This window comes from Eptatretus burgeri, chromosome 12 (genome assembly GCF_056783735.1).
Source record: "Eptatretus burgeri isolate ZD-2024b chromosome 12, Ebu_testis_v1, whole genome shotgun sequence".
NCBI classification, from domain to species: domain Eukaryota; kingdom Metazoa; phylum Chordata; class Myxini; order Myxiniformes; family Myxinidae; genus Eptatretus; species Eptatretus burgeri.
The window spans coordinates 82,766,011-82,786,773 of record NC_140972.1 but is presented as its reverse complement, the minus strand read 5'-3'; the positions used below and the strand labels follow the sequence as shown (position 1 = coordinate 82,786,773).

The window sequence follows — 20,763 nt, the reverse complement described above, 5'->3', positions numbered from 1 at the left end:
TATATTGTTGCGGATTCGCGCCCGCCGGCGTGCGAACGGCCACGTATCTCGAATCGCGGCACGTCGCCCACCGGACGGACAATCCCGTCGTGACCCTCTCGGACTAACGCCGGGAACTAGTCACGGGTGGGCCTTTCGGCCTCACCACGATCGTGCCAATCGGCCCCCCGCGTGGGATAGGGTTGTTCGCCAAATTCGACCGACCTAAGTACCCACACGGAGGGTAGACCGGGCGATCGCACCTCGCCGCATGTCGACTTCGGACACGGGCCGCTTTAAGCGACCCGTTCCGTACTATCGGGATAACCGAGCGGTGTTATCGTCAACCTGGACGGTTCGATTAATTATCGGGCGTATTTAGCCCACGACCAACCCTTTACGTGAAGTAAGATGGAGATTCAATAAAGGAAAAGACGAAGCGAAACGGGAGAAACAGTTCAACATAAAGCACTTTTATTCCGCGGCGAACGGAAAGCACACATATACAATTACCACAATTATGCACCAAAAGCAAATGTAACAAAAGAAGAAACGACAATTACGCACCTAAAGCAATTGCAACAAAAGAAACACAATGCAGATCTACTACCAACTACGCGAGCACACGGCAACACTTACACAGTTTTACTTCACAGACGGCGCCGACAACACATAGACTCCAAAGCAAAAGAAAAAGGGGCCACCCTCAACGATAAGGGGGCAGACGGGCCTGGGGCCGAGACCGCGTCGAGCCTACCCGTCTGGTGATGAGCCGCAAAATGGCGGCGGCGCCCCGACTCCGCGGGCCTCGCTGGCACTGCCTGGAATGGGGTGGGAACAGGGCCCCCTTCTCACACTATCTCAGCGCGGGGGGAAACAGGGGGGGGTTGTTGATGCTCGGGGGAAAGAGGATATCTGGCTGGCTTGGGTCCCGCGACGAGCGACTCCACTGCGACCTCGACCGCGTTCCCGGCCTCCTCTCTCCGCAGCTCCCCGACTCTGACACGAGCGCAGACCTCCACAAAGCTCCTTGGCTTCTCCAACCTCTCCGGACCCCGACAGACACTCTCTCGACTGATTTCGCCGCCGCCACAACTCTCCAACTCTTTCCTCTTCTCAACTCTCCCAAATTCGCCCCGCGCTCGGCGCTTTATAGTCCGACAGGAGAAATCATATGCAGATTTTTGGATCAGGAACGGCTCGGGGGCGGAGCCACCCTCGCCCATTGGACGAAGGAAAAGTGGGCGTGAATCATTCTTGATCCGCGAATCTGCATATAGCGATTATACTCCGACGCGCCTGGAGGCGGGGCCAAATCGCCCCACGCTCGCTGATAGGACGGAACAGAAGTGGGCATGAATCATTCTTGATCCGATTTCTCGGAAAGGCTGGTGTTTTTGCACCCGCTGCTCGGTGCGCGCCCTGTACGAGTCCAGTATCGGTGCCCACAAGCGGCGCGGGAATGGCGGTGATGCGATGGTTGCGAGGGCGAGTTGTGATGGTAAAGGTCGTGGCTGTTGGCGTTGCTGTTGTTGTGAAGCGGCGTTGCGGTTGGTGGTTGGTGTGTGAAAGCGGTTGTGGTGAAGGTGGATGTTGTGAAGGCGGTTCTGGAGAAGGTGGCTGTGGTTGTCAAGATGCGGTTGGTGGTGGTTGTGGTGGTAGTAATGGCGGTTGGTCCAAAATAAAGATAGTAAAAGAAAAACGGCTATCTAAAAGGGTCGCAGCCCGAATGAATGACATTTATTCCCTCTACACAATGGGTTTGGGCTAACTACACATATACTTACAGAGATATCTCACCTACGGGACCTGAATGGTGGTTTGCGAATTTCGTCAACCACAACAATATATACATACAAATATATATACATATATATACAAATATATACATATATATAAATATATACATATATACACATATATATAAATATATACATATATATATATATATACATATATACATACATACATACATATATATATACATACACATATATATATATATATATATATATATATATATATATATACATACATATAAATATATATATATAAATATATATAAATACATACATATAAATATATATATATCTATATATATATATATACATATATATATATATATATACATACATACACATATATATACATATATATATATATATATATACATACATACACATATATATATACATATATATATATATATATATATACATACATACAAATATATATACATATATATTTGTATATGTATATTAATATACATATATATATATATATATATATATATATATATATATATATATATATATATATATATATACATACATACATACATACATACATACATACATACATACATCGGGCGGAGAAAAACATTAGAAAGGAAACTGGAGGGGGAGCACTCGGGGAGAGTGCAAAACCTCCGCCGCCAATACTGCTGGGTCACTCAAGTGAACCTTATATCTTATTCATTAAATATGTCAACAGTGCTGACAGAGTTATAGTTCTTTTCTCCAACATTTTTTTTTTTTGGGGGGGTGGGAAATCACTTAAAACATGTAGAAATGCAAAAAAAACAAATCTAGATTTTGTTGAAAAAGTTGCAAAAAAATTTTTTTCTCCAACAATTTTTTTTTGGGGGGGGGGGGGGGTTGGAAATCACTTAAAACATGTAGAAATGCAAAAAAAAAAAATTCTCCTTACAATTTTTTGGGGGGGTTGGAAATCGCAAAAAATGTAGAAATGCAAAAAAAAAAAATTTCTTACTTTTTGGGGGGGTGGGGGTTGGAAATCACTTATACCATGTAGAAATGCAAAAAAAAATTTTTTTCTCTAAATTTTTTTTTGGGGGGGGGTTGGAAATCACTTAACACATGTAGAAATGCAAAAAAAAAATTCTCAATTTTTTTGGGGGAGTGGGGGTTCGAAATCACTTAAAACGTATAAATGCAAAAAAAAAAATTCTCAATTTTTTTTTTTTGGGGGGGGGGGTTGGAAATCACTTAAAACATGTCGAAATGCAAAAAAAAAATTTTCTCGAACAATTTTTTTTGAGGGGGGGGGCAAGTCCAAAATCTAATGGCATGATCCTCAGACCATACCTAACCCCCTCCCACCAAGTTTCGGCGAAATCCGTCGAGGAGTTTTTCCGTAATACAAAAAATTTTACATTTTCACGCTCACGCTGACGCTTAGCCGGGGGTATCGCTATTGCTCTCTGTTCTTCGAACAGGCGAGCTAGAAAGGAAACACCTGGGTAAATGAGGGTCACAAAGTATATTGAAAGCAATGGCTTCCACACATGAGTGACCCATGTGTTAATTAAGCAAATGACATCCCAGTATGCTTTGGGTCATGTATAAAAATGCTGCACAGGCCTGGGTGCCTGTAATTATGGCTTGCTTGGCTGCAAGAGGAGACCTCAGCGACTTTGAAAGAGGGGTGATTGTTGGGGCACATTTGGTAGGTGCTTCAGTGACAATGACAGCTAAACTTGTTGATGTTTCTTGAGCAAGTGTGTCAAAGGTGATGTCGGCATGGAACTCCGAGGGAAAGACATAATCAGCAAAGGGCAACAGTGGACGGAAGCGCATACTCCAGGATCGTAATATCCGTGCATTAACTTGAAGTACAAGGCAAAGCATGTGACCAACTGAAGATCAATTGACTTCAACCTGAGGTGCGAGCAGCCAGTTTCAAATGCAGTCTGCTGAGAACTCCACAGAGCAGGTTACCATCATCTGGTTGCAGTGCACAAACCGCTCATCACACCTGTCAATGCACGTTTGTGAGTCACATTACTCATAAGTTAGAGATAACTTTCGGGTACGCTAAACATTAGCTCGACGTGTTTCAACTTATGAGTAGCTTGCAAGTAACTTTTGTCAACATGTGCCAACGTTCGCATATCATGCGTACAACTTATTCCCATCGGATGCGGAACTTGTGAGGCATACGGCAAGTACGTCGTAAAAATTTTAACAAGTTTAAAATTACAAGACGTACTCCACTTACTACGACGTATGATAGCGTACTTTACGTTCTATTCACGCATACCAAACTTACCTATACCGTATTGGAAGTGCGCCTGAGTTTTAGACGCATTTTTCAGAGGTCGGCATATGCTGGCAAGATCGACAAGGTGTGACTGCGATGTTGACTTCCATTTCTCCGGCGGTTATGATTTGAATCGTTGTGTGGCAGCCTTTTAATAGGCTACGCCACGTGATCGTCGGCGATACGTGCAGCGCGCTATGCACAAGTTAGACTATCGTTGGGCATAGGTTGTGAACGCCGATTGTGTTCAGATCTGGTGACTGAGAAGGGCCATGACTTATCAGTGTCATGCTTGTAAAACCATTGGGCGACCACATATACTCTGTGGATGGGGACATTGTCATCCTGGAAGACACCCCTCCCCACAGGAAAGAAATGCTGCAACATGGGGTGAATATGATCACTCAGTACCATTATGTAGCAATTTGCATTAACCTTGCCTTTTAAGGGAATGAAGCATTTGTGGGATATTCTAGGACACCCAAGACAGCGTTTTCCACCTCCATCAAAACGGTGTGAGTTGATTGACTTTCTCGTGGAAGAATGGTGCCGCATCCCTCCTGCAGAATTCCAGACGCTGGTGGACTCTATGCCACAGTGCATACAACCGTACTGACCGCACGTGATGGCCCAATTCCCTATTAAGTGACTTTACATTGGTGTTTCCATTTTTTTGGCCACTACCTGTATGTGAGGACAATGTTAACAGAAGATAAAACACTGGTTTGCACCTGGTGTCAAAGTCAATATTTTTGTAAACACCAGTATTACGAGGAAGTGTTAAAACCCAGATGTGTCCAGAACTGTCACGAGCAACTCTTTGGGTATCATCACTGGTCGTGAGGCATGTGCAGTTGCACTTTGAAGATGAACTTTTTTTTTAATGCTGCAGGAAGCACTCACAGTGACACACATTTGGCCGCATCACTTTCAAAATATGAGATTGGAGAAACATAAGTCTGAAAACTGAAACAGGAACTATTTATACACAACGCATAGGCTGTGGTGAGCAAAACTTCACCTTTGTGTAGCTCTGGGTAGCGTCAGTGAAGTAAGTCACAACCTGCTGCAGCTTGGAAATAAGGTCCTTATTTTTCTCTGTTAAAAAACAAACAAACAAAAAAAACCAATCTAAATGCTTCATTAAATCAAAAAAATTTTTTTATTTAAATTAAAATATTATACATTGTTTACCTTATATTTTGTAAAATAGTTGTGTGCCAAACTGTCGTGTGCACACACTCACATACATGTGCACAAACCACAATACACACGCAAAATGGTTTTCAAAGAAAATTGTTCCCGAAACACGATGCAAGAACTGACCCCAAGGTTGGGCGGCGATCAGCTTAAGTTGCGTGCGTGCTGCACTTTCTAGGTTTTCGGCAATCTCACGATTCATGCGGAAGCAGAGCGCCACCATGTTATACTTCTCACTGTCTCCAGGGCGATTTTGCTTGATGTAATCCAGCAGGGCAGTCTTCAAGCTACCATCCTAAATAAATGATTTTTTAAAACGATTTAAAAAAAAAATTCTGGCATTTTCTATTCCACTCGGTGAAAGTCATTAGAGTCAACAAAATGTGATTAGTGGTTTTACAATAGCAAGATTTCTTGAAACAGTCTAAGCAATCCAGATGTCTTGAAACCGCAAATGTAACGGGCCAGATATTTGCTAGATTAACACATTTAAGAATGTTTGCTTTCTTCGCTAATCAAGATGATTATTTAGAGCACATATAGTTTTCCTAACCATGCAATTTGATTTTGTGTTATTCATTTATTTATTTTAATATGGCACGAAAGCAAGAAAATCCCGATTGCTTACAGACTCAAAAATCGTCAGACCAAAAGGATAGCAAGTATTTCTTACCAGGTCCATTTTGTTTTTGAGAAGGAGCTCAAACTGGTCATACTGATGTAAAAGATCTAGAATGTACACCATGTCAGTGTAGCGTCCAATGCCAATAAGCAGACGCACCTGGTTGATGCAGCAAGGAATGCAATGATCACAGAATTTACATTTTATTTACAGTTTGCATATCCCCATTCAATTTACAGACTTGGTAGCCATTAAAAAAATAATTGTGTGTGTGTGTGTGTGTGGGGGGGGGGGGGAGGGGGGGGGGAACCATTCCCACAATGCATACGACAAATTTCTGAGTTCACTGTGCGGATGGGTTGAGACTTACCATGAGAGGATATAACTCATGGGGTACAAGGACATTGTGTGTCAGATGTTTGGCTAGAAGCAGTGTGCGAATAATTCCCTCCACATGGCATATGATTGTGAAACACTCATGCGCAAGGATCAATACCTCGACCATGACTGTTGGTTCTTGGCCTGTCAACATTCAGAGGGCAAGTCACTAGTTTAGTGATGACTTCAATTAACCCCAACAGAAGAAAGGTCCCACAAGGAAGTGTGTCTTTGGGAATATTAAATACCTGCTAGAGATGAGGCTTTCTGAAGAAGAATGGTGCCAAGCGCTGCTGGCTCCGAACACAGCTTGAGGAGTTTCCCGAAAGCCTCTCTACCTTCACTGGGCAGGTAAACCAATCGAGTTCCCTCTGCAAATGTAGGTATAAAAGATATAATTTGCGAGTGAAGAGGATTGACAAATAAGTGTGAAGCATAACCCAGATAGTCAATTTCAAAAAGGAAGCTTGCTGCATGATAAAATAACTTTTTAATGAATTTAGGAAGTAAAACAACTTTAAGAATTAGCAATTACTTATTTTATTTCTTCTCATTTATCTCATTTATATTTGATTTATATTTCACATTTATCTCAAAAAGAATAATTAGATAAATATTGAAAATAGGCAAATTTGACAATCATGCCATACAATATTTGACAAATAGGCATGAAGTGGGAAATCCATACTGATTGCGATGGATCATTACAAAAAAAAAAAAAAAAAACACAAGGACCCCCATTCTCTTGGTCTCCCACCTTTTGGGTGGTATGAGGAATAGATCTGTGTAATATGAAAGCTAAGTCGTGACATATCCTTGGAGGATAAGTGTTGGGGAAGGGAGGGGAGTAGTTGTGGGGAGGTGAAAGTCGGCAAACAAGTAAATAAGGTACCAGGTGCTCGTTCACGAGCAAGATCCTCAACAATGGTATCGGCCAGAAGATGTGTGACAGTGGGAGTGGAAATGCCTCGGATCTCCACAAACAAGCTTGCTCGACTCACACGATCAATATTCTCGTGCCGAAGCACTCTGGTAAGCAGTGATGCACTTTCCCCATTCCATACCTCCGCAAAATCCACTTCAAGCTCCTGCCGTGCACAGATGGCTCAGAAGAATAAACTGCAGTATGCGGCATTGTAATTGTGACAGAGAGAGAGAGAGAGAGAGAGAGAGAGAGAGAGAGAGAGAGAGAGAGAGAGAGAGAGAGAGAGAGAGAGAGAGAGAGAGAGAGAGATATGCAAATTTAAGTTCTGGAAGAACATCATAAAACAGTGGCAACTCCAAAAACAAAAGCTGTTAATACTCTTGTGGTGACGAAAATGCAGGCCAGGACAGCAAACTGGAAATTTTGAGCTTATACATGATCAACACATCCTTTATTAGAAACCAAAATTGATGTTGGTAATTATCATGACATGAGAAAAACGTCCCGTACCTTGGACAGCTCATAAGCATTGTGCACTTGTTGGCAAAAACGCTTCCCATGCTGGCAAGCCCTTGTTAGGGTCTCCAGGGCAACAGCCACCTGATCCTCTCGAGAAGGAACAATGACAAAAGAACGCAGGCTGCAGCCTGCGAGGCACAAGCATAGTGGATAGTACAGTATTGTTAAGAAAAAAAAATTACACTATAAGGCTCAAAGAGAAACATGCAAAGTAAGGATAAATTTACTTGATGCAATCCATTTCTTACAAGCCCCAAACTAACATCTTAGTGGAATTTAGTGTGCAGGCAGAGTCGAGATGAATGCTTCATAGTTTGAAGATTCTGCCACAGTGGTGAGTGGGGGGATGAAGGTGAGTGTGGTGTAATTATTATTCTATGGAATGAGCAAACAGTAAAAGAAGAAAGAGAGAAGAGAGGAAACAATGGCTCACCAGTTAGAGGGTCTGGTTATGTAGGGTTCATGAGGTAGAAAAGGTATAGGGTCATTTTTTTGTACTTCAATTCAGAATGCTGAGCTTATTTGTCCACATAAAACATACAATACCCAAAGGTTACGAATGTTTAATCAGACAATGTCAGTTTCACACGTAAATAATGGTCCGACTAACTTGTGAATGAAGGTTGTAAATCCATTAGCTCCTCATCAAAAATTGCCTTTTCTATGCTCTTTGGCTAGTTCTTTGGGTCGAAGGTGCCAATAATTAATCCAATAATGAAGTGGTGGATGTATGACTAAGATTGCTGCCTGCAGTTAATGTAAGCATTCCACCACTGTGCTGCAGTGAGATTCCACAATAGAATCACCTACACTTTGTCAGCCAATTTAGAAATGAGATTCTCATTACATTCCAACACACTGAACATCATTTGAAAGCTTGAAACATAAAATAATTATACAATTAAGAGTTTTGTAAATTGTACTATACATATTTAAGAGTTTTACACGATAAGCGTTGATAAATTGCATCTCCGAAATCCAATTATGGTTCACGTGTTCTCACCAGTAACCCCCTCCTCGTTAAACCTGTAAAATCCAACCTGTCTGCACACCTCAACTCTTTTAATCCTCACTTCTCTCAGATATGGAACCACATTCCAAAGGCTGTTCTGTCTCACTCTTCTCTCCAGGTCTTCAAACAAGCAGTGTACCATCATCTTGTCATCCCCAATTCTGTCCCATGATCTTTATTACCCCCATTAACTTTTCCCAACCAGAGGATTTAAATGCTCGTTTTCGTTTCCTCCCTCCTCCTCCCTTTCCTCTTTTCCCATTCGTTCATCCCCTTGATGTTTGTCCCACTGTCAAATCTACATTGCTCTTCTATGAATCTCACTCCTGGAAAGAAAATAATTAAAATTTAAAAAATCTGACATAATGCAGGTTGAAAACCCATAACTGTTACGAACTAGAAGGACACTCGGTAGAGTGCATACCTCCGCTGCGCAATGCCTGATCCAATAGAACATATGAGGCCCAATAAATATATAGTTTTTAGCCCCATCTCTCAATGGTGAAGAATCACTGAAAAAAAAATTCAGATTCGGATCCGGATCCGGATCTTCACCAAAATCGAATCAGTTCGTCTTTGTCGCACACCCAACCTGCCCACCAAATTTCCTCAGGATCTGTCCACAACTTTTTGAGATATCCTGCACACAAACAAAGACAGAGAGATAGGGGTGGAAATATAACTTCCTTCCACCTTTGGTGGCAGAGGTAAACTATAATGACACTCGGTAGAGCGCACACCTCCGCGGGGCTGACCAATTTAAGTTTTGTAACGACCGATATATAGATAGGATCAAATTTGGAAGAAAAAAACAAAATGAACAAGGGAAGCATTTCATGAAAAAAATGGCAGGCACTGATCATTCATTCTTACTAGATATACTTTAGTATGCCGATCCAAATCAAGTGTTTGCCAGAATCGATTTTGAGTTTTTAACCCTTTAATGGCCAACTTAAAATAACAGTAATTTTTCAGCACGTTCACTTGACTCATGTACTGGCATTTTAACATCGACAATAAAAATCGACAATAAAAATCGACCACAAAACATCGTTTTGTCGTGATAATTGGATATTCAGCTTCGGCCGTAAATACGTGGTAAAATGTCTCCTCGGAGCTAAAGCATAGAGCGGGTTCACAGATGTGCTGAAATTCTGGTGATTTGACAATCAGGCTGCAAAGCAACCAAATTATTTAGTGTTTTGTGAATTTGTTTGTGTACACGAGCCAGTCGAAAGTGTGTATGATGTCCGAAGATTCCATCTTGCTGCAGAGAGTAACAAGAAAATTATATCTATGGTCCCAAAACACCCGACTCACTCAGATTCATTATTTTGTTTACTATATTTTGTGCTTACTTTGCACGGTAATTTTACCAGGCAGTATCAAGCATCCAAACTCCAGAATCAGATGAGTGATTCTCTTTGTCTTTTACATAGCACTCTTTACTTCTCACAAAGCATGACCAGGGGAATGACCTTTTCCTTCCTTTTCTGTGTGCACTTTCCACTCATTTTCATGTGTACACAGGGAATCCTAAATTGACAGATTTGTCCTGGCCTTCCTAAATCCCTCTTTGCATTTCAATGAGCAAACCAAGCAGGAAGGTCTCAATTGATGTTTACCTCCCTGCTTTATTTTGTAATCACTCTTTCTCATCATCCTCTCTGGTGGTAAAGCACGCACACGAACACGCACACAATCACACGATCCTCAAGGAATCAGTAGTTTGACAGATCTTTGGTGTGCAAGTCCCTGATGAGTTTTCCCATACACATTTTTTAATTTAACTATAAAACTTAGCCATACAAAGGCTAGCGTTTGGCATGTGTAGAGGTACTTGAAAGCATTTAGTTTGAATTTTCGTATTCATGTAATGTTACATAAGACCTTGTTAACAAGTATGACAACCACTTTTTACTCCTCCAGGCAGTTCAAAACACTAATTATCATGGAAGAATTATGCCATCCTTCCGTTCAGAAGAGATCTGCTCCACACTATCAGCAGTGCATAACATGTCATGGAAACAAGTACCAAAAGCTTCTGACAGCAACACAAGACAGATTGCGCCCAATTAATGATGTCCGGCAGGTTCGCCAAAAATCGCGATATGACAATTTTGGGGCAGCAATGAGCGGCTCGATCATGTTTTCTCCCAGATCCCACCTCCAACAATTTGCTGGCACAATGGTTGTTGTTACTGTTGCATAAATAAAGAGAAAATAGACCAACGGAGAAAACAAATTTGACCAATGGCTGCACCAATGGTTGCCGCAGTATGCGTTGCAGCTGCAGAAAGCTGAGATTACTATGTACCATAGGTTGCAGATGTCATATCCAAGAAAGCGTATGTCAGAACATTTTGGAGGACTGCTATTAAGTATACATAATTTATCTGAAATTCAACACCAGTCTTCAAAGAACTTCTGTCATATAGCATTGCTTTATACCTCATTTCTTTGTTGTTTGAGGTTGAGGGGGAGAGGGGGAGGGAGAGTGGCGATTTTGTTCAAACTTGCTACAAGCACAGCACATTATGGCATATATGTGCATCTCACTTCATTTTGCGATCTGATCAAAGATGGCCGACTTGTAGACTGGCAGCTAGTGTGTACTAGGTGTGGTGGGACGCAAGAAGCACGCGGGCCACCATCCACTCCGCTTTATTGCGCGACCAGAAGCACAGTCTTACCACCCCTAGCGGGCGAGGCATGATATACGAAAACCCAATCACGTGACACAGCACACTCCTCCCCCCCGTAAAATGACCCGTCACATAACGAACGGATAATCACAACATGACCATCGGAAACCCATCAACACTCATAATCCTCCAAGTACCGCGGCCGCACCCTGACCCGCCTCGGACGGGCAGCGCCACCAGACAGTCCAGGCTCAGATGCCCCCCGGCTCGGTCGAGGTGACACCCTCGCCGGACTCGCACTTTCCGCAACACCAGCTACCCCCGACTGCCCAGCCTGCTCGATGTCCCCGGGTAGGACGGCATCAGGCGAAGACCCCCTCGGCGCCGGCCCAGCCAGTCCCGGCGATACAACGTCAGGTGCCGGCGAGACTACCGGTGGGGGCCCCGCAACGTTCGGCTCGGGGAGGTGTGGGGGGGGGTGACGCTGAACAGCGATCATGCATCTGGTCCACGTGCCGCTTCCACACATCCCCACCATCAGTCCGCACCATGCAATTCCCCGGCCCTAGCACCACAGAGACCACCGCCGGCACCCATTTGGAACCGTGGAAATAATCGCGTACCATCACCCGCTGCCCCACCTCGAAGCTGCGCAGCCGCGTCGGACGCGATATTGCCCCACTCCCCGACCCTCCAGGTCGCAGCAAATCCAGCCTGGACCGCAAAGCCCGTCCATAGAGACGAATGGCAGGCGAATCACCCGTGACAGGATGAACTGCGTTCCTGTAATGGAGCAAAAAGACATCGACTACCGCCTGCACAGGTGCAACACCCACCCTGCGCAAAGCCCGCTTCAACATCTTGACAAACGACTCAGCTTGGCCATTCGTCTCAGGATGATACGGTGCGGACCGTAGATGTCGAATACCATTCTGGCGCAGAAACTCATCAAATCACCCAGCAGCCGATAATGCTCCGGCGAAAGCGAAGCGAGCAAGATCGACTTCTGCTTGCTCTCGTCGACCACATCGTTCGCGTGGAAATAGCATTCCAATTGCTCCGAAAACAATTCGAAGTCGTCCCCGTCGAAAACGGGCATAAGTCCGTATGCACCCATCCTCGTCAGCCAACTAGTGTGTACTAGGTGTGGTGGGACGCAAGAAGCACGCGGGCCACCATCCACTCCGCTTTATTGCGCGACCAGAAGCACAGTCTTACCACCCCTAGCGGGCGAGGCATGATATACGAAAACCCAATCACGTGACACAGCACAGCAGCCATTTTAGTTGTAAACTAGAAGGGCACTCTTCAACGTCGCCAGATATGCCTCCACCCACATTATATCATTTTCCAGACTTGTACCAATTTTAATTAAATCCCTAAACCTAGATTCAAAATATTAAATAATTCTAACTGCTAGACCATGCTTGAAATTTAAAACATATATTCCCCATGACAACTAGTTTGTAATTGTGATGTTTCACATCAATTGATGAAGTGGTTCAAGGGAGAGAATTTTAAAAAGATTTTCATTCAATCCATTATGGCTGCAAAACCATGTGACCGACGAATTATAACTGAACAACAAATTTAAAAAAATTTTTTTTACTGGAGATGTGTAAAGTGATTAAGACTAATTTGGGTACGCTGATTTCAAAAATCATAACCGTTTTGCTGTATCACGTCAGGATTTTCAGGAACAGAAATATTCCCATTGCCTAGAAGTCAGGATTTCAATGAAATTTACATATGTCTTTAACATGTCTATTTCGTACAATTGTTGTTAACTTGTGTTATATTTCTTTCTTTCAGATAAAGATGAGTAGGCGTTCCTGTACCAATCATCCTGACAACTTCTGTTATGTCTGTGGTCGGTATACCAAAAAAGATCAACAGCGAAGTATATCTACAGCAGTGAAAATGAAGGCCGCCTACTTTCACTACTTCGGGTGTAAGGTGGGGGACCAAGAACAGAGCTGGGCACCACACATCTGCTGCACAAGCTGTCACACAACCTTGACTCAGTGGTTGGTGGGCAAGCGTGCGAGCATGCCATTTGCGGTGCCCATGATATGGCGTGAGCCGCAGAATCATCATGATGATTGTTATTTCTGCTGCACAAGCATCGCCGGTTTCAACAAGAAGAATAAAGGTCACATCAAGTACGCTGACTGCGTCTCTGCTCGTAGACCTGTGCCTCATGATGACGAGAACCCCGTTCCAACACCTCCAGCTGATCAGAACATAGCTGTAAGCAGTGGTGAAGAGGATGGTGATGATGAACCTTTTGAACCCGACACTCAAGAATCACACCTTCTGAACCAGGGAGACTTAAATGATCTTGTAAGAGATCTCTCGCTGTCAAAGGCGAAGGCAGAGCTGCTTGGATCAAGGCTGCAGCAGTGGAATCTACTTGAACCTAACACCAAGATATCCTTGTTCAGAGCACGTCACAGAGACATGGCTGAGTTCTTTGAGATGGAAGACACGATGACATTCTGCAGTGACATCAACGGTCTGTTGAAAGAACTTGGGTGTGATCACGATCCTGCAGACTGGCGCCTCTTCATCGACTCGGGGAAGAACAGCTTGAAGGCTGTTTTGCTCCACAATGGCAACGAGAAACCATCAGTCCCACTGGCTCACGCGTTCGGCATGACAGAGACCTATGAGACTATGCGGCAGCTGCTTGATTCCATCAAGTACAATGACTTCAACTGGCACATCTGCGGAGACTTGAAAGTGGTGGCGCTGTTGTTAGGGCTGCAGTCAGGCTACACGAAATACATGTGCTTCCTTTGTCTCTGGGATAGCAGAGACGACAAGAATCACTGGACGAAGAAAGATTGGGAAGAGCGAAAAGAGCATGTACCTGGTCGACACAACGTGAAGCATGTCGCCCTTGTCGACCCAGCCAAGGTTTTCCTTCCACCACTCCACATAAAGCTCGGCTTGATGAAAAGTTTTGTACGGGCAATGGATCTGAATGGGCCTCAAGGAAAAGTTTGGCAACACCTTGTCGGAGGCCAAGATCAAGACTGGTGTCTTTGTTGGACCGCAAATCCGACAGATTATGAAGGACGAAACTTTTCCGACAACTCTAAACCCCAAAGAGCTGGCAGCATGGAGGAGCTTCAAAGCTGTGACGGACAACTTCTTGGGGAACGAGCGCGCGGACAACTATGAAGAAATAGTGCAGCAGCTGCTGGAGTCCTTCAGGAAACTTGGCTCCAGGATGTCCCTGAAAATCCATTTCCTACACCAGCACCTGAACTTCTTCCCTGACAACTTGGGAGCAGTCTCGGACGAGCACGGCGAGCGATTCCACCAAGAGATTTCACTCATGGAGACGCGTTACCAAGGGCGGCACAACCCGAACATGATGGGCGATTTCTGCTGGTTCCTGCATCGTGAAACTGACACAGAGCAGCACAAACGCAAAGCCAAATGCCAAAAGCATTTTTAATTACATTCTAGTGGAGTTTTTCTGTAATTTCTATAATTTTGAAGCATTCATGATGAAATAAATGAATAAATGAATTTTTGTAAATTTCATTGAAATCCTGACTTCTAGGCAATGGGAATATTTCTGATACTGAAAATCCTGACGTGATACAGCAAAACGGTTATGATTTTTGAAATCAGCGTACCCAAATTAGTCTAAATCACTTTACACATCTCCAGTAAAAAATTTTTGTTGTTCAGTGTTCAAGTTCAAAAAAGTTCAAAAAATACATATATATATATATATATATATATATATATATATATATATATATATATATATATATATATATATATATATATATATATATATATATATATATATATATAAATACATATATATATATATCGGGCGTATAAAAAATAGTGTGGTAGATAAAAACATGAGAAAGGAAAAAATAACGCACCAAAAATTTTAACATTTTCACGCTCACGCTCAAGCTCACGCCGGGGGTATCGCTATAGCTCTCTGTTCTTCGAACAGGCGAGCTAAAAAGATTGGTCGGCGTATCAGAAAAAGATTTATCAAAATAAAAGCCACCAAAGAAAGGTGGTGAAATAATGCCAACGACAAGAACGAGTACAGATGAAAATATTGCATTGTAATGAAAAGTGCCCAGCTTACCACTGTCTTTCCTGTGTCGTGGAATCGGTGTTGGTGCTGAATATCCCTGCACAACATCCTGAGCATGCTCTGGAAGGTCAGTCACATTTGCTTCACATGAGGCTAGGGCAAGGCAACTCAGGGCGAACTCAAGGTCAGGAAATCTCACTCCAAAGTAACGACACACCCTTGCCGCCTCCAGAACACAACCTTTATCAAGTAAATCAGCGACTTTGTTCTCAAAGATTTTCTCTTGAAAATTGGTTATACGACAGAAGCCATTTGATGAAGAAAGGCCAGACAGTTTGAGATAATGTGGGGAGGAGAGTAGCGAGTGTGAATCAAAAGAGTATTTTGATGACAGCATGGCAAAGGAAGCACATCCCTCCTCTTGTTCTCCATAATTTTCTTGTTGCAGGGAATTTCCATCTTCTGTTGTATCAACTGCAGAGGAAACAGATACTTTCCCAATCTCTAATGAGTGCTGAAGCTCCAATCGGCATTTCCAACACTCAAACTCGGCAATTTCCATTTCCGATGGTTTAGTGGTAAGGCCATTGCCTAACCAGTGGCCTGAAAGTGTCAGGAGAGCAAATTTCTCATGCAAAAGCAAGACAGATGCAGCATTGCCTCTGGAGGAAGGTTCATTGACAGGACATGTCATAAACTGTGATGTTGAGTTGTCAATGACAACTTCCGATGCCCGTGCAGCAAAGAAGCTGGCAGCATGGCTTGGTGAGGTACGAGCACTGTCGAAGGCTTCATGGCACTGCTTCCAAAAGGTTGCTCTGACTTGAGCATAGCACCACTGTTCCTTTTCCTGCAGAACTTGCATGCCATCAAAGAGCTAGAACAGAGAAACAAGAAGGAATTGCATGCAAAATTAGCAAAGGCAATTGTTGCTAATAACATATATTTACAAACAAGTGCAAAATAAATATATCATACAATAAATGAATGTATCTGGTTCATAACATGGACCAAAGCATTTTGCAACAAAAACAAGGTTACTACCAGAGGAAGGCAAAACGTACATCATCACTCCTCTTGTTGAAATATACATGACACTACACGGCACAGCATGACACGACACAGCATGCCACACACACTTTGAGGTCTGGGATGGCTTCGTTCCACCATATTAAACCCGCATATGGACATTACAACCTTCAATGCACACTTAATTGTCCGTGAAGACCATCAGATGTTGAGGAAATTGATGATGAAATTAAACTGACACAGTACTATTACAATGACTACGGAGCTACATCCAGGACTACTATGATGACTACGACTATTAGCATTTAGTGCCTATAGCTTATTGCAAAGTTTACACATATTACATGCAAGACAATGAAATCAGGAAAGAAGATTTACAATTGCTTGTTCAAAAAAAACAAAAGTGTGCATGCAAATTTGACACTCAGTTAAAGGAAAACTGAACTCAGACCTAATTACATCGTATTTTTTCATAGACATACTTTTCACTTGAATATGCACTATCGTTTGCAAATCCTTCGGAGTCAAAGAAATTTGAAAAAAAGAAAACCCATGAGTGTATTTTCGACTTCCACCATGACGGCGCTGGAAGCACTTGCAGAAGTGACACACAAGAATCAGGACGAGCCTCTGTGGCAATCGTTGAATTGTCAGTTACGCTTCAATACCGTTAAGCAAAACAAAATAAAATAGTTTTAGGATGGAATTCAAGCATAATCATTCTAGCTTTTTCACAAACCTTGACTATATATACACGAGAAAAAAAAAGGCAGACAGCCAGGCTGAATTGGAGCCTGTATCAAGATCTGAGGAAAGTTGTGGTGAGAGTTCCATGGAGCTAAATGAGGACAGGGAAAGGTTGGTGTCGTGGTAATGCTGACATTGCTTTCCGATGCTACCTGCATGGGAACATCCACAACCATGATCCTTCCTACCCCAGTAACCCTCCACAAGCACACCTCTTTCTGGGTTTCCAGTTTTTCCTTATACTTCTGTGATCGAGAGTTTGTGGCTGAATCCATCTTGTTCACCCCATTTCCTCCCCTTGCCCTCAAATAAAAGGAAAGCTGAATAAATTGGGTTTACAACAAAAAAGGGAAGGATTTTCACTTACTTCATTGGTGACTATATCATCACAGGGTAGGTCCATGACAGCTGCCACTTGTCTTGCCTGTACAAAGTACCGTCGTTCCTGCAGGCATGCTACAAGGTGGACACAGTGCAAAAGCAGGCCTTCTGGGCCCCAATCCTGTAATCCTGCTGGACCCAGTGGTACATCTAAGTGGCGCAAAATTTGTGCCAACTGACTCAGCTTCTTGAAATCCAGCACTGCAAAGCACCAGGTTCCAACCACGTCAAAACATCACAACACGTGTAGTGTTGAAATTGGATGTTAATTTGCATTAAACACAAAGTTTTAGTTTCCTTATGCATCAGAGTAGAAAAATACCAAATCACATGTGCAAAAAAATAAAAATAAATTACATATGAAAACTAAAACTGCCACTTCATAACTGCTGGCAGTGATGACCAGGTACCAAGACATCCGGCTTTGATACAACACCGGAGTTACGGACTGAGTTACACGAAGTCTTCAATCTATTATTACGTACGCAGTTAGCCATTTTTCCTGCGGACATCATTGGTATCAAGTGAAATGGCGTAAAAATTACCTGAACAGGAAGTAATAATTGTGCGGGAAATATCACCATGGGTCCACAGGGTAAACCGGAACTCCCCCATGTAATATGAAGCCCCACACATGTCTCTCTACTATGTGGGATTGATGAGTTATGGACCGAGTAACACACCACATTCAATCTATTTATTACATCGGCAGATATCCTTTTCCTAATTACAAAGTCGGTATCAATTGAATTGGCGTTTAAATAACCTGAACACAAAGTAATAAATGTTGACACCATGGGTGCAGAGGGTAAAGCGGGATTCCCGAGTCTAATGAGGCCCCACACGTTTCTCTACGACGCAGGATTCACAAGTTATGGACCGAGGAACAAGGCATGTTCCATCAATTTACACAGTTCACCATTTTCCTGGGGCCATCAATTGAAATGCTGCTCCTCTGCCCTCAAATGCATGCAGGCACAGCCAAGTGAGCCTGATGCAAAAAATATATATATATATATATATATATATATATATATATATATATATATATATATATATATACATATACATATACATATATATATATATATATATACATACACACACACACACACACATACACACAGTATATTCTAATTCTCAGATTCAAATAATTAAATAATTCTGGCTGCCACACCTTGTGGTCGATCGGGTTGAAATTTAAAACAAACATTCCCCATGTCTACAAGATCATAACTTTGAAGTTGACTGATGAAGCGGTTCCAGAGAAAACATTATTTAATACTTTACTTCAATCCGATATGGCTACCAAACCATGTGGCCGATTGGGTTGAAATTTAAAACGTACATTCCCCATGTCTACAAGATCATAACTTTGAAGTTGACTGATGAAGCGGTTCCAGAGAAAACATTATTTAATATTTTACTTCAATCCAATATAGCTGCCAAACCATGTAATTGAGCAATTATTCATTAACAAACTTATATACCCTAGTCTTGGAGAATATGGGTCTGAAGTTTCCCCTCGATCTGACCAGCCTTTCTGGATGTTTATTAAATTGTTTTTTTTTTCAAAACAATATGGCTGCTGAACCACATGACCTATGATCTCATAATATATTTTTTCTTCTGAGTTGTTGCGTAGATGACGCTCAAATTTCAAATTTTTTGGATGCAACATTCTACTTGTCGAATTTTCACTGGGATACCACTTCATTCACTGATGACGTCACAAAAAAATCACTTCTTCTCCATGGGGAGTTCTTGTGAAGTGCTAAATTTCAATTTTTTCAATTGTGCGGTTTCGGAGATACAGAAGCCCAAACTTTTTTCGGTTTTTCAAAGATGGCGCCCGTACCACGTGACCTATGACGTCGTAATTATAAATAAATATTCTACCACAAAAGATACATACTACTGTTAAAAGTTCGTATTGATCGGACTAACGGTTGCCAAGAAAATGAATTTTAAAGCAAAAAACCCCCCGAAAATTGCTGGCGGAATAAAAACAATAACAGAAGAAAAACAATAGGTTACCCAACCAGGCTTGGTACCCTAATTATGGGTCCACAAATATATCCATTTCACAGCTATCTTTTTATATCATGTAAACAACAGACATACCATCAGAGTGGAGTACACTGTGTGACTCTGACAACAACTGATACAATCTGAAAGTCTGATACTGTGTCTCGCTCTTCCGAATGAGTATCAGGAGAAGAACTGAAGCTTGAGCTTCAAGCCAGTTGGCTGGCAGCGATAAGCTCGTGTGTGTGCCCAAGGCCTTCAGCTGGAAATGGAAGGGGGAAAGAAAAGCACATTTCTGAAAAAAAAAGTATAATAAACTGTGAGCTGCCAAAGGGTCCACACCATCAAAGCAAGCAAGATTATTGAACGCTACTGTTGAGTGATTGTGATAAACAGTGATTGAGTGATTGTCAGTGATAAACATGAGGGATACATAAATTGAGTGATTAACAAAATACAATAACAAGTAGCGGTACATTCAGAGTACACCGCCCCCATGCCAAATAAATAAATAATGTTATGGATTTCAGAATCGGATCTGACTAATGCACACAACATCCAAGTCCTCAGACAGTTATTTCCATAAATGCATGTTCAGAATAGACCCATCCCCTTGCGGTGGGATTCTTACTCTTGATGCGTTGGAGAAGCGTATCGAACAGATTCCCTTTCTTATGGGATAACCTTTTCCTCTTTACGACACATTCATGACGTATGATTTTATGTGTAGCCGTTAGCCCAACAGACTCATTGTACCCCTTTCCATCAGAACGCATTGGCTTGGAAATGGACGATTTATTTACACCTTGAACTTATAGGACATTTGATTAAACACACCACGGGCTTTTGCTGAACAGTTATTTTGATGGTCAGACATGGCTGGAGATCATTTATCTCAGGCACCCACCTCTCTTTCACCGATGTTCGACACGCACCTCTCTTTCACCGATGTTTGACATCCACCTTTTTCCATTGACGCCCGATGCCCCGTTCGGCAGCAACATGGATGCTGGCTGGCTCCTGCTCGTGTTGAGCCGAACGGGGAGTTGATGGCCGCCGTTGATATTTTGTGAGCGCCCCACGTTTTCGCTCAGCAATTTTGGCAAATGGCCACCCTCTTTTTTTTTGTATACCTTGTCGAGGCTCGTATGAGAGCTA

The 20,763-nt window shown here is 42.5% G+C and overlaps 1 protein-coding gene across 1 annotated transcript in view; it reads right to left on the bottom strand.

Moving 5' to 3' along the window:
* SPG11 (SPG11 vesicle trafficking associated, spatacsin) overlaps positions 1 to 20,763 on the bottom strand; it is a 213,204-nt gene that overhangs the window by 15,754 nt on the left and 176,687 nt on the right. The window contains exons 28-37 of the mRNA XM_085848691.1: positions 19,702 to 19,867; positions 17,564 to 17,778; positions 15,472 to 16,297; positions 7,677 to 7,813; positions 7,134 to 7,329; positions 6,490 to 6,612; positions 6,234 to 6,385; positions 5,915 to 6,022; positions 5,368 to 5,536; positions 5,063 to 5,139 (exon numbers count right to left, since the gene is read on the bottom strand). Coding sequence (XP_085704817.1) covers positions 5,063 to 5,139; positions 5,368 to 5,536; positions 5,915 to 6,022; positions 6,234 to 6,385; positions 6,490 to 6,612; positions 7,134 to 7,329; positions 7,677 to 7,813; positions 15,472 to 16,297; positions 17,564 to 17,778; positions 19,702 to 19,867 — 2,169 coding nt within the window. The remainder of the gene's footprint in view (positions 1 to 5,062; positions 5,140 to 5,367; positions 5,537 to 5,914; positions 6,023 to 6,233; positions 6,386 to 6,489; positions 6,613 to 7,133; positions 7,330 to 7,676; positions 7,814 to 15,471; positions 16,298 to 17,563; positions 17,779 to 19,701; positions 19,868 to 20,763) is intronic.